This window comes from Nerophis ophidion, linkage group LG14 (assembly GCF_033978795.1).
Source record: "Nerophis ophidion isolate RoL-2023_Sa linkage group LG14, RoL_Noph_v1.0, whole genome shotgun sequence".
In the NCBI taxonomy this organism is placed as follows: Eukaryota; Metazoa; Chordata; class Actinopteri; order Syngnathiformes; family Syngnathidae; genus Nerophis; species Nerophis ophidion.
Genome location: NC_084624.1, coordinates 53165395 through 53179643, shown reverse-complemented (window position 1 = coordinate 53179643; position 14249 = coordinate 53165395). Strand labels below are relative to the sequence as shown.

The window sequence follows — 14249 nt, the reverse complement described above, 5'->3', positions numbered from 1 at the left end:
GCTGTTTCTAAAGGAAGGGGGGTCGTAAACAGGCGTCGCCTTTGGTTACAAAACAGATCTAAAGAAAGGTGCCTGGAGGGGGGTCAGGTCCTGCTTATTCTCAGCTTTGTAGATCTTGGGTCAAGACAAAATCTTCCTGTGGATTATGATACATCAAAGAAACTGAGACATTCTTGTCACTTCCCATCCTACACAGTGGAGTTTTTACAAGCCTTTTGCTTGGTAAGATCAAAGACAGCTTTTGTCTGCTAGCCGGGAACTCATGGAAATGTAGAGTTGTGTGATAACTTATGTCAGGTTCAAACACTGATGACATTTATTATACAGACAAGAAACAAGGAATTCAACAGAGACAGAATTCAATTTAGCTCAATTGAGGAGAAACATCCGTGCTGTACTCTTTGTAGTCTTCCACCACGCTCTCACGAAACATTGTACGCCTCCTCTTTTATTTAGACTTTCCCTGACTACTTGGCAACAGCTGTTTCTAAAGGAAGGGGGGTTGTAAACAGGCGTCGCCTTTGGTTACAAAACAGTTCTAAAGAAAGGTGCCTGTAGCCCGGTCAGGTCCTGCTTATTCTCAGCTTTGTAGATCTTGGGTCAAGACAAAATCTTCCTGTGGATTATGATACATCAAAGAAACTGAGACATTCTTGTCACTTCCCATCCTACCCAGTGGAGTTTTTACAAGCCTTTTGCTTGGTAAGATCAAAGACAGCTTTTTTCTGCTCGCCGGGAACTCATGGAAATGTAGAGTTGTGTGATAACTTATGTCAGGTTCAAACACTGATGACATTTATTATACAGACAAGAAACAAGGAATTCAACAGAGACGGCATTCAATTTAGCTCAATTAAGGACAAACGTCTGGGCTGTACTCTTTGTAGTCTTCCACCACGCTCTCACAAAACATTGTACACCTCCTCTTTTATTTAGACTTTCCCTGATTACTTGGCAACAGCTGTTTCTAAAGGAAGGGGGAATCGTAAACAGGCGCCGCCTTTGGTTACAAAACAGTTCTAAAGAAAGGTGCCTGAAGGGGGGTCAGGTCCTGCTTATTCTCAGCTTTGTAGATCTTGGGTCAAGACAAAATCTTCCTGTGGATTATGATACATCAAAGAAACTGAGACATTCATGTCACTTCCCATCCTACACAGTGGAGTTTCACAAGCCTTTTGCTTGGTAAGATCAAAGACAGCTTTTGTCTGCTCGCCAGGAACTCATGGAAATGTAGAGTTGTGTGATAACTTATGTCAGGTTCAAACACTGATGACATTTATTATACGGACAAGAAACAAGGAATTCAACAGAGACAGCATTTAATTTAGCTCAATTAAGGACAAACGTCTGTGCTGTACTCTTTGTAGTCTTGAAACATTGTACACCTCTTTTATTTAGACTTTCCCTGACTACTTGGCAACAGCTGTTTCTAAAGGAAGGGGGGTCGTAAACAGGCGTCGCTTTTGGTTACAAAACAGTTCTAAAGAAAGGTGCCTGGAGGGGGGTCAGGTCCTGCTTATTCTCAGCTTTGTAGATCTTGGGTCAAGACAAAATCTTCCTGTGGATTTGATACATCAAAGAAACTGAGACATTCATGTCACTTCCCATCCTACACAGTGGAGTTTTCACAAGCCTTTTGCTTGGTAAGATCAAAGACAGCTTTTGTCTGCTCGCCAGGAACTCATGGAAATGTAGAGTTGTGTGATAACTTATGTCAGGTTCAAACACTGATGACATTTATTATACAGACAAGAAACAAGGAATTCAACAGAGACAGCATTCAATTTAGCTCAATTAAGGACAAACGTCTGTGCTGTACTCTTTGTAGTCTTCCACCACGCTCTCACAAAACATTGTACGCCTCCTCTTTTATTTAGACTTTCCCTGACTACTTGGCAACAGCTGTTTCTAAAGGAAGGGGGGTCGTAAACAGGCGTCGCCTTTGGTTACAAAACAGTTCTAAAGAAAGGTGCCTGGAGGGGGGTCAGGTCCTGCTTATTCTCAGCTTTGTAGATCTTGGGTCAAGACAAAATCTTCCTGTGGATTACGATACATCAAAGAAACTGAGACATTCATGTCACTTCCCATCCTACACAGTGGAGTTTTACAAGCCTTTTGCTTGGTAAGATCAAAGACAGCTTTTGTCTGCTCGCCAGGAACTCATGGAAATGTAGAGTTGTGTGATAACTTATGTCAGGTTCAAACACTGAGGACATTAATTATACAGACAAGAAACAAGGAATTAAACAGAGACAGCATTCAATTTAGCTCAATTAAGGACAAACGTCTGTGCTGTACTCTTTGTAGTCTTCCACCACGCTCTCACAAAACATTGTACACCTCTTTTATTTAGACTTTCCCTGACTACTTGGCAACAGCTGTTTCTAAAGGAAGGGGGGTCGTAAACAGGCGTCGCCTTTGGTTACAAAACAGTTCTAAAGAAAGGTGCCTGGAGGGGGGTCGGGTCCTGCTTATTCTCAGCTTTGTAGATCTTGGGTCAAGACAAAATCTTCCTGTGTAATATGATACATCAAAGAAACTGAGACATTCTTGTCACTTCCCATCCTACACAGTGGAGTTTTTACAAGCCTTTTGCTTGGTAAGATCAAAGACAGCTTTTGTCTGCTCGCCAGGAACTCATGGAAATGTAGAGTTGTGTGATAACTTATGTCAGGTTCAAACACTGATGACATTTATTATACGGACAAGAAACAAGGAATTCAACAGAGACAGCATTTAATTTAGCTCAATTAAGGACAAACGTCTGTGCTGTACTCTTTGTAGTCTTGAAACATTGTACACCTCTTTTATTTAGACTTTCCCTGACTACTTGGCAACAGCTGTTTCTAAAGGAAGGGGGGTCGTAAACAGGCGTCGCTTTTGGTTACAAAACAGTTCTAAAGAAAGGTGCCTGGAGGGGGGTCAGGTCCTGCTTATTCTCAGCTTTGTAGATCTTGGGTCAAGACAAAATCTTCCTGTGGATTTGATACATCAAAGAAACTGAGACATTCATGTCACTTCCCATCCTACACAGTGGAGTTTTCACAAGCCTTTTGCTTGGTAAGATCAAAGACAGCTTTTGTCTGCTCGCCAGGAACTCATGGAAATGTAGAGTTGTGTGATAACTTATGTCAGGTTCAAACACTGATGACATTTATTATACAGACAAGAAACAAGGAATTCAACAGAGACAGCATTCAATTTAGCTCAATTAAGGACAAACGTCTGTGCTGTACTCTTTGTAGTCTTCCACCACGCTCTCACGAAACATTGTACGCCTCCTCTTTTATTTAGACTTTCCCTGACTACTTGGCAACAGCTGTTTCTAAAGGAAGGGGGGTCGTAAACAGGCGTCGCCTTTGGTTACAAAACAGTTCTAAAGAAAGGTGCCTGGAGGGGGGTCAGGTCCTGCTTATTCTCAGCTTTGTAGATCTTGGGTCAAGACAAAATCTTCCTGTGGATTATGATACATCAAAGAGACCTTCTTGTCACTTCCCATCCTACACAGTGGAGTTTTACAAGCCTTTTGCTTGGTAAGATCAAAGACAGCTTTTGTCTGCTAGCCGGGAACGCAAAGTTTTGTGATAACTTGGATACAATTATTCTGACAACTTACTATATATACGATTATTCTAGCAGTAACAGACACACCAGGAAATGTTCGGTAATACAATGTCGTAATGTTAACAGCAAATGTGATGTAAACGTGCTTGAGTGTGGCCCCGAGCTAAAAGTGTGCCCATGGTTCAACAAAAAAGGGAAAGCAGCCTATTGATTGGCGCATGTCGACATGTGAAAGCTGCCTAATGAGTACTTATTGACATGCTAACTTTTCTAGCCTCAGGGAACCTCGCTCCATCCACGTTCAACCTTGTTATTTTCTACTCCCGCAGCCCATTTATGCGGCACAACTCTCATAATTGCAAGTGAAATCCTCGGTGCCTCAGTTGTTCCAAGAGGTTGCAGCCTTATTGTGCACAATTCCTAAAAAAGCACAAACTGCCTCAAGTATCCTCAAAGGTTTTTCTCCAAACCGCAGTTGAGAGATCAGTTAAGAGTTAAGAGAAGCAAACATTAGATGTGATTTGCTGCTGTCCTCTCAGGTCGGACACGGCCATCCTGTACAACGACCGCTCGGTGTTGGAGAGCCACCACGTGAGCGCCGCCTACCGCCTGCTGCAGGACGACGACGAGATGAACATCCTCTACAACCTCTCCAAGGACGACTGGAGGTAAGAGTGATGATGCTGAGACAACAAAAGGGATGTTAAGTGGAGTGTTGTTACCCAAGCCAAACCGTCATGTGACTCCAGTTTATACTTCTAGTGAGCCCTTCTCTCAATGGATGTCCGCTAACTTTTTGCAACTCAACGCCAAAAAAACGGAAATGCTGATTATCGGTCCTGCTAGACACCGAACTCTATTTAATAATACAACTCTAACATTTGACAACCAAACAATTAAACAAGGCGACACGGTAAAAAATCTGGGTATTATCTTCGACCCAACTCTCTCCTTTGAGGCACACATTAAAAGTGTTACTAAAACGGCCTTCTTTCATCTCCGTAACATCGCTAAAATTCGCTCCATTCTGTCCACTAAAGACGCTGAGATCATTATCCATGCGTTTGTTACGTCTCGTCTCGATTACTGTAACGTATTATTTTCAGGTCTCCCCATGTCTAGCATTAAAAGATTACAGTTGGTACAAAATGCGGCTGCTAGACTTTTGACAAGAACAAGAAAGTTTGATCACATTACGCCTGTACTGTATATACCTTTATATACATACTGTATATACATACATATATACCTGTACTGGCTCACCTGCACTGGCTTCCTGTGCACTTAAGATGTGACTTTAAGGTTTTACTACTTACGTATAAAATACTACACGGTCTAGCTCCATCCTATCTTGCCGATTGTATTGTACCATATGTCCCGGCAAGAAATCTGCGTTCAAAGGACTCCGGCTTATTAGTGATTCCCAAAGCCCAAAAAAAGTCTGTGGGCTATAGAGCATTTTCCGTTCGGGCTCCAGTACTCTGGAATGCCCTCCCGGTAACAGTTTGAGATGCCACCTCAGTAGAAGCATTTAAGTCTCACCTTAAAACTCATTTGTATACTCTAGCCTTTAAATAGACTCCCTTTTTAGACCAGTTGATCTGCCGTTTCTTTTCTTTTTCTTCTATGTCCCTCTGTGTATCGGCTGGGGACATCTCTGCGCTGCTGGTCCGCTACCCTTGGGATGGTTTCCTGCTGGCTCCGCTGTAAACGGGACTCTCGCTGCTGTGTCTTGGATCCTCTTTGGACTGGACTCTCGCGACTGTGTTGTATCCATTGTGGATTGAACTTTCACAGTATCATGTTAGACCTGCTCGACATCCATTGCTTTCCTCCTCTCCAAGGTTCTCATAGTCATTATTGTCACCAATGTCCCACTGGGTGTGAGTTTTCCTTGCCCTTATGTGGGCCTACCGAGGATGTCGTGGTGGTTTGTGCAGCCCTTTGAGACACTAGTGATTTAGGGCTATATAAGTAAACATTGATTGATTGATTGATTGATTCTCTCGGGTCCTGTTCTTCCATGCGTTTAAGTCCACCCAACAAGTTTTATCCGGTACGCAGGAAGAGTTGGCTAAGTATAAAACTCGGAATCGATCTCCCAATCCATGTGAGACTAACCCCCGGACTCATTCTGAGGGTGGAATGAGTCCAGGACCCCTGGGGGGTGAAATATGACATTGCTCTTGACACGTGGAAGCTGTGTACACGACATGTTATAAAATGATAATGGTCGCTTTTAATTGAGATGCCTGCAAACGACCATTGAGATGAGGATAAAAGGACCTGGCACGCCGTATTAAAGGGGAACATTATCACAATTTCAAAAGGGTTAAAAAGAATAAAAATCAGTTCCCAGTGGCTTGTTGTATTTTTTGAAGTTTTTTTTCAAAATTTTACCGGTCCCGGAATATCCCAAAAAAAAGCTTTAAAGTGCCTTTTTTTCGCTCTCTGCAAAGACACTGTTCATTTCCCTGTGACGTCACACAGTGCTGCCAATGTAAACAAACAATGGGAATACCACAGCAAGATATAGCAACAATAGCTCGGATTCAAACTCGGATTTCAGCGGTTTAAGCGATTCAACAGATTACGTGTGTATTGAAACAGATGGTTGGAGTATGAAAGTATTGAAGAAGAAACTGAAGCTATTGAGCGAATAGCTATTGACGCTATTCATAGCCACAGCATGGCCGAACAGCTGCGTTAGCATCACCGGTAAAATGTGCGGACCAAATGATCAGGACTTTCGCATCTCGTGACACTGGAGCAACTTAAATCCTTCGATTGGTAAGTGTTTGTTTTGCATTAAATGTGGGTGGAAGGAAACGTAATATAGTTGCAAATGCATCTGCAGGTTATCCATACATCTCTGTGCCATGTCTGCCTTAGCACCGCCGGCGAATAGCATGTTAGCATCGATTAGCGTAGTATGTTAGCATCGATTAGCTGGCAGTCAACATCAACAAAACTCACCTTTGTGATTTCGTTGACTTTATCGTTGCAAATGCATCTGCAGGTTATCCATACATCTCTGTACCATGTCTGCTTTAGCACCGCCGTTAAATAGCATGTTAGCATCGATTAGCGTAGTATGTTAGCATCGATTAGCTGGCAGTCAACATCAACAAAACTCACCTTTGTGATTTCGTTGACTTTATCGTTGCAAATGCATCTGCAGGTTATCCATACATCTCTGTGCCATGTCTGCTTTTGCACCGCCAGTAAATAGCATGTTAGCATCGATTAGCGTAGTATGTTAGCATCGATTAGCTGGCAGTCAACATCAACAAAACTCACCTTTGTGATTTCGTTGACTTTATCGTTGCAAATGCATCTGCAGGTTATCCATACATCCCTAAACCATGTCTGCTTTAGCACCGCCTGTAAATAGCATGTTAGCATTGTTTATTGTAGCATGTTAGCATCGATTAGCTGGCAGTCACGCCGCAACCAAATTGTTCTGATTAGCACATAAGTCAACAACATCAACAAAACTCACCTTTGTGATTTCGTTGACTTTATCGTTGCAAATGCATCTGCAGGTTATCCATACATCTCTGTGCCATGTCTGTCATCGCCGGTAAAATGTGGAGACACTCCGGCACATTCAATGGGGGTCTGGTGGCAGACACTTTCGCATCTTCGGGCCAGCGGTGCAACTTGAATCCCTCCCTGTTAGTGTTGTTACACCCTCCGACAACACACCGACGAGGCATGTCTCCAAGGTTACAAAAAATAGTCGAAAAAACGGAAAAAAACAGAGCAGTATTACCTAGGTGACGTCACATTCGCCAAAATTCGCCCATTTAGAGTTCGGAAATCGGTTAAAAAAATATATGGTCTTTTTTCTGCACCATCAAGGTATATATTGACGCTTACATAGGTCTGGTGATAATGTTCCACTTTAACTAGCAGACATAAACACGCACAAGGACAGGCTGGTGATCAACTATAGCTTTATTACTTATGACATCAAAAAGCATGATAATAGAATAAAATATCAATTGAATCGATTGATTTTTTGACAGTTAATGTCGAACTTTCAGTTGACCCTCTTTTTTTATTATTATTATTTCTTCGGTCAGTGGTCAACAAAATAAACAAACAGTTTCGCATAAACCCGGGGGTCGGCAACCTGCGGCTCCGGAGCCACATGGATCACTTTGATGTGGCTCAGCTGCATACTTGCCGACCCCCCCCATTTTTCCGTACGGTTTTCCGGATTTCAGTGCCTCTCCCAGAAATCTCCCAAGGATAACATTCTCAGATTTTCACCAGGACAACAATATTGAGGCCGTGCCGTGATGGCAATGCCTTGAACGTCCTCTCGACCATGTCGTAACGTCCGCTTTAATACCATCCTGTCTGAGTGCCGGCCAGCCACATCCAGTGTGCGGCTGCTGACTCAACGCGCAAGCGACTGCAGGGCATACTTGTTCAACAGCCACACAGGTCACACTGAGGGTTGTGATATAAACAACTTTAGCACTCTTACTAATATGCGCCACACTGTGAAACCACACCAAACAAAAATGACAAACACATTTCGGGAGAACATCCGCACTGTAACACAACATAAACACAACAGAAAAAATACCCAGAATCCCATGCATCCCTAACTTTTCCGGGCTGCATTATACACCCCCGCTAGCACCGTAATGGAGCCCGGAAGAGTTAGGGATGCATGGGATTCTGTGTTTATATTGTGTTACAGTGCGGATGTTCTCCCAAAATGTGTTTGTCATTCTTGTTTGGTGTGGGTTCACAGTGTGGCGCATATTTGTATGAGTGCTAAAGTTGTTTATATCACAAACCCTCTGTGTGACCTGTATGGCTGTTGAGTAAGTATGCCTTGCAGTCGCTTATGTGTGTGTGCAGAAGCCTCATACAACATGTAAATGGACTGGTAAGCCGTTTGTTATGGTTGTGGAGGGCAATAAACACATTGTCATCATAGCACGCCTTTATTATTGTTGTTTGGGTGAAAACCAGCAGAGAGTCGAGAGAACGTTTGCTCTGAAACTCGGTAGTCTCCCGGAAAAATTGGCAAAAGTGATGTTGTCAAGCGGCATTCAAATAAAATTCGCAGGCCGCACTAATATTACATTTTCATATTAAGGTGCGGGCCGCGTGTCTGAGACCCCTGGTTAATACATAGCACAAAGCAAAAACAAACTTTGTATCCATCCATCCATTTTCTACCGCTTATTCCCTTTTGGGGTCGCGGGGGCGCTGGCGCCTATCTCAGCTACAATCGGGCGGAAGGCGGGGTACACCCTGGACAAGTCGCCACCTCATCGCAGGGCCAACACAGATAGACAGACAACATTCACACACTAGGGCCAATTTTAGTGTTGCCAATCAACCTATCCCCAGGTGCATGTCTTTGGAGGTGGGAGGAAGCCGGAGTACCCGGAGGGAACCCACGCATTCACGGGGAGAACATGCAAACTCCACACAGAAAGATCCCGAGCCTGGATTTGAACCCAGGACTGCAGGAACTTCGTATTGTGAGGCAGACGCACTAACCCCTCTGCCAAAACAAACTTTGTATGCTGTGTTATTTCATTTGAAATTTCAAAAGAGTCTCGTGGCTCCCATAGTTTTCTTTATTTTGTGAAACGGGTCAAAATGGCTCTTTGAGTGGTAAAGGTTGCCGACCCCCGACGTAAACAAACAGTTGCACATTCATTCATTGAAAATGTTCCAGACCGAAAGGGTTTAGGCTGAAGTTGAACACTTATTGCTCCTAACCCTATAAGCAAGAAGACCTTCCTAAAGATATGAAATTTCCTTTGCACAACATATTCTAAATACACCTTGCACACAACATAAACACTGTTCAATTATATACACAGTAAAGACATGTCAAATATCCTTGTACACGTGTACAAGGATACCAATTATATCATATAAACAACAATTATACTTCCTTTATTATTTTTATTCTAAATTTAGTTTGTAATTAACATTGATCATCATATTAACTACTGTGTTGATTCAAGAGTGATGTATTTTTCCAAGACACTGGTCTTAAAGTGTTGTTTTTCACACAGCCGGATAGGCAATTATATCATCCGCAACCGCATCACCAAAGTCGTCATCCACCCGCCGTCCACCCGAACCAACTTTTTATCAGAACCGCAACTGCCCGCTACCCCCCCGCTACCCGCCTGCTGAAATACATCAGAGGTCGGCCACCTTTAACCCGTTTCACAGAGCAATGTAGACAATTGGAGCTGCTAACGTTCTTGCGAATATCCAATGGCGTTCATCCTGATGGCAAGAATATGGGCGTGCTGTGAAGACATTGCCTTTGACACCTTCAACAACATGTACAAACCGATTGTTAGTCCGGCAACATGTTGTGTGCAGCTTCCGCAATCTCACGTACAAGATTGAAAGGCATACTGGGCGATACAGAGTACACTGATGGTTGTGATATAAACAACTTTAACACTTAATATGGGCCACGCTGAAAAGCCACACCAAACAAGATTGACAGATACATTTCGGGAGAACATCCTCACAGTAACACAACATAAACGCAACACAGCAAATACCCAGAATCCTTTGTATCCGTGACCGTTCCTGATTTTATTTTTCACCCCCGTGCCCCCAACCCCGCCCACTTTACCGAAGCATGAGGGGAGAGGGGGAGGGGGGGGTTCTGCTAGCGGGGTGTATAAAATAGTCAGGAATTGTCATGGATACAAAGGATTATGGGTATTTGATTTGTTGCGTTTATGTTGTGTTGTGTGGCTTTGAATTGGGGGGTTAAATCACCATGAATGATTCCCGGGCGCGGCACCGCTGCTACCCACTACTCCCCTCACATCCCAGGGGGTGATCAAGGGTGATGGGTCAAATGCAGAGAATAATTTCGCCGCACCTTGTGTGTGTGTGACAATCATTGGTACTTTAACTTTACTAGGGAGGATGTTCTCCCGAAATGTGTTTGTCAATCTTGTTTTGTGTGGCTTCACAGCGTGGCACATATTACTAAGAGTGTTAAAATTGTTTATATCACAACCATTAGTGTACTCTGTGTCACCCAGTATGCCTTGCAGTCGTGTGCGTGTTGCTGCGGAAACCACACACAACATATTACTAGACTGACAAGCAGATCGTACATGTTGTAGAAGGTGACAAAGCCAAAGGCTTCATAGCACGCCCTATAACTTATTCACTGGGTGACTGCCGGCAGTCATTCTAGAGAATATTAGCGTCTCCTATTGTCTTCTTCGCTTTGTGACACAGGTCCTAAATGGCTCTTTGAATGGTAAAGGATACCGATCCCAGAACCATGTATATCAAATATTTCCGGATGTTTCAACCGCCACCCGCCCGAATCTAATTAAAATCAATTTTTTCGCCATGTCACCCGCCCGACCCGCAGTTTATCCGCGGACTCCGCGGATGAGACCGCAAAAAGCGCATCTCTACTATACGGTGTGACTATGTGTAGCGAATATATGAGGGGTGCTCCCAGGTGGTGTTGAAGGTGTGGGTTGCGATCGGTGCGGACGTCCAGAAAAGGCAAGGCAGGCTCGGAGGTCCAGGGACAGGCGAGGCGTCATGGTCCAAGGGCAGGCTCGAGGTCGAGATCCAGGAAAGCAGCAAAGAGTCCAGAGGGGATGCAGGGAGACGAGACACACAGCTCGAAACCAGGGGATGACGAAGGGTTACTGGATGGCGACACAGTGAGCACCACGGAGGGGAAACACAAAGAGCGAGGAAGCACATGAACAAAGAAGCGAGAGACGTGTGAGGCATAGCTACGTTCTGGCACTGGAACCCAGGACACGCTGGCTTATGAAGGCAGGTGTGTTGATTTCAGAGTGAAGGCGAGGAGGAACGCCCGGCAGAGTGAGAGGCGGCAGGTGTTTGAACTGCAACACAAATGTGAGCTCCTCTTCTAGTAAGCCTAAAGTCCTGTGGAACATGGCAAACACTTTCAAGGTCCACCAGTTGTGCTGTCCACAAAGTGTGAAAGTACGTCCCAAAAAAAATCCTAATTTCATGGCACGAGTTTGAACCTATAATAGCACAGACAACATAAATAGCTCTCGTAATGCCTTCTTTCGCTCCAGCAATGAATGAATGAATGAGTCTTATTATTAGTGAGGTGTGCGACACTTTATTGTGCAGCTTTTTTGTCTCCTCTTTCCCACAGAGAGCTGAGAGCTTTGGTGGTGGAAATGGTTCTGGCCACCGACATGTCCTGTCACTTCCAGCAGGTGAAGGCCATGAAGAACTTCCTGCAGCAGCCTGAGGGGTCAGTTGTCTACTTTTTGTCCGCGTACAAGTTGATGATTGTGTGGCTGAATGCCACCGCCATACCACCGTTTCAACCTGTTGGTGCTGCACTCAAATACACACCAGTTGACAACAGACATTGTCACATCTGTAAACAACAACAAACATTGTCACATCTGTAAACAACAACAAACATTGTCACATCTGTAAACAACAACAAACATTGTCACATTCGTAAACAACAAAAAACATTGTCACATTCGTAAACAACAACAAACATTGGTACATCTGTAAACAACAACAAACATTTTCACATCTGTAAACGACAACAAAAATTGTCACATCTGCAAACAACGACAAACATTGGCACATCTGTAAACAACAACAATCATTGTCACATCTGTAATCAACAACAGACATTGTCACATCTGCAAACAACGACAAACATTGTCACATCTGTAAACAACAACATACATTGTCACATCTGTAAACAACAACAATCATTGTCACATCTGTAAACAACTACAAACATTGTCACATCTGTAAACAACAACTAACATTGTCAAATCTGTAAACAACAACAGACATTGTCACATCTGTAAACAACAACATTGTCACATCTGTAAACAACAACATTGTCACATCTGTAAACAACAACAGAAATTGTCACATCCGTAAACAACAACAAACATTGTCACATCTGTAAACAACAACAAACATTGTCACATCTGTAAACAACTTCAAACATTGTCACATCTGTAAACAACTTCAAACATTGTCACATCTGTAAACAACAACGGACATCATCACATCCGTAAACAACAACAAAAATGGTCACATCTGTAAACAACTACAAACATTGTCACATCTGTGAACAACAACATTGTCACATCTGTAAACAACAACAGACATTGGCACATCTGTAAACAACAACAGACATTGGCACATCTGTAAACAACAACAAACATTGTCACATTTGTAAACAACAACAAACATTGTCACACCTGTAAACAACAACAAACATTGTCACATATGTAAACAACTACAAACATTGTCACATCTGTAAACAACAACAAACATTGTCACATCTGTAAACAACAACAAACATTGTCACATGTAAACAACTACAAACATTGGCACATCTGTAAACAACAACAAACATTGTCACATCTGTAAACAACAACAAACATTGTCACACCTGTAAACAACAAAAAACATTGTCACACCTGTAAACAACAACAAACATTGTCACATATGTAAACAACTACAAACATTGTCACATCTGTAAACAACAACAAACATTGTCACATCTGTAAACAACAACAAACATTGTCACATCTGTAAACAACAACGGACATCATCACATCCGTAAACAACAACAAAAATGGTCACATCTGTAAACAACTACAAACATTGTCACATCTGTGAACAACAACATTGTCACATCTGTAAACAACAACAGACATTGGCACATCTGTAAACAACAACAGACATTGTCACATCTGTAAACAACAACAAACATTGTCACATCTGTAAACAACAACAAACATTGTCACACCTGTAAACAACAACAAACATTGTCACATATGTAAACAACTACAAACATTGTCACATCTGTAAACAACAACAAACATTGTCACACCTGTAAACAACAACAAACATTGTCACACCTGTAAACAACAACAAACATTGTCACATATGTAAACAACTACAAACATTGTCACATCTGTAAACAACAACAAACATTGTCACATATGTAAACAACAACAAACATTGTCATATATGTAAACAACTACAAACATTGTCACATCTGTAAACAACAACAAACATTGTCACGCCTGTAAACAACAACAAACATTGTCACATCTGTAAACAACAACAAACATTGTCACACCTGTAAACAACAACAAACATTGTCACATATGTAAACAACTACAAACATTGTAACATCTGTAAACAACAACAAACATTGTCACACCTGTAAACAACAACAAACATTGTCACATCTGTAAACAACAACAAACATTGTCACATCTGTAAACAACAACAAACATTGTCACATCTGTAAACAACAACAAACATTGTCACATCTGTAAACAACAACAAACATTGTCACATCTGTAAACAACAACAAACATTGTCACATCTGTAAACAACAACAAACATTGTCACATCTGTAAACAACAACAGACATTGTCACATCTGTAAACAACAACAAACATTGTCACACCTGTAAACAACAACAAACATTGTCACATCTGTAAACAACAACAAACATTGTCACATCTGTAAACAACAACAAACATTGTCACACCTGTAAACAACAACAAACATTGTCACATATGTAAACAACTACAAACAATCCCGCCAACTCTGCAATTACCTGTGATCAACTAACCACCAAGCTCATATAGCCGCCATGT

At 42.3% G+C, this 14249-nt stretch overlaps 1 protein-coding gene across 4 annotated transcripts in view; it reads left to right on the top strand.

The window, feature by feature from the left end:
* Positions 1-14249, top strand: part of pde1cb (phosphodiesterase 1C, calmodulin-dependent b) — a 316561-nt gene that overhangs the window by 269177 nt on the left and 33135 nt on the right. For all 4 annotated transcript variants that reach the window (XM_061921038.1, XM_061921040.1, XM_061921039.1 and 1 more), the window contains 2 exons: positions 4104-4232; positions 11744-11845. In XM_061921038.1, coding sequence (XP_061777022.1) covers positions 4104-4232; positions 11744-11845 — 231 coding nt within the window. The remainder of the gene's footprint in view (positions 1-4103; positions 4233-11743; positions 11846-14249) is intronic.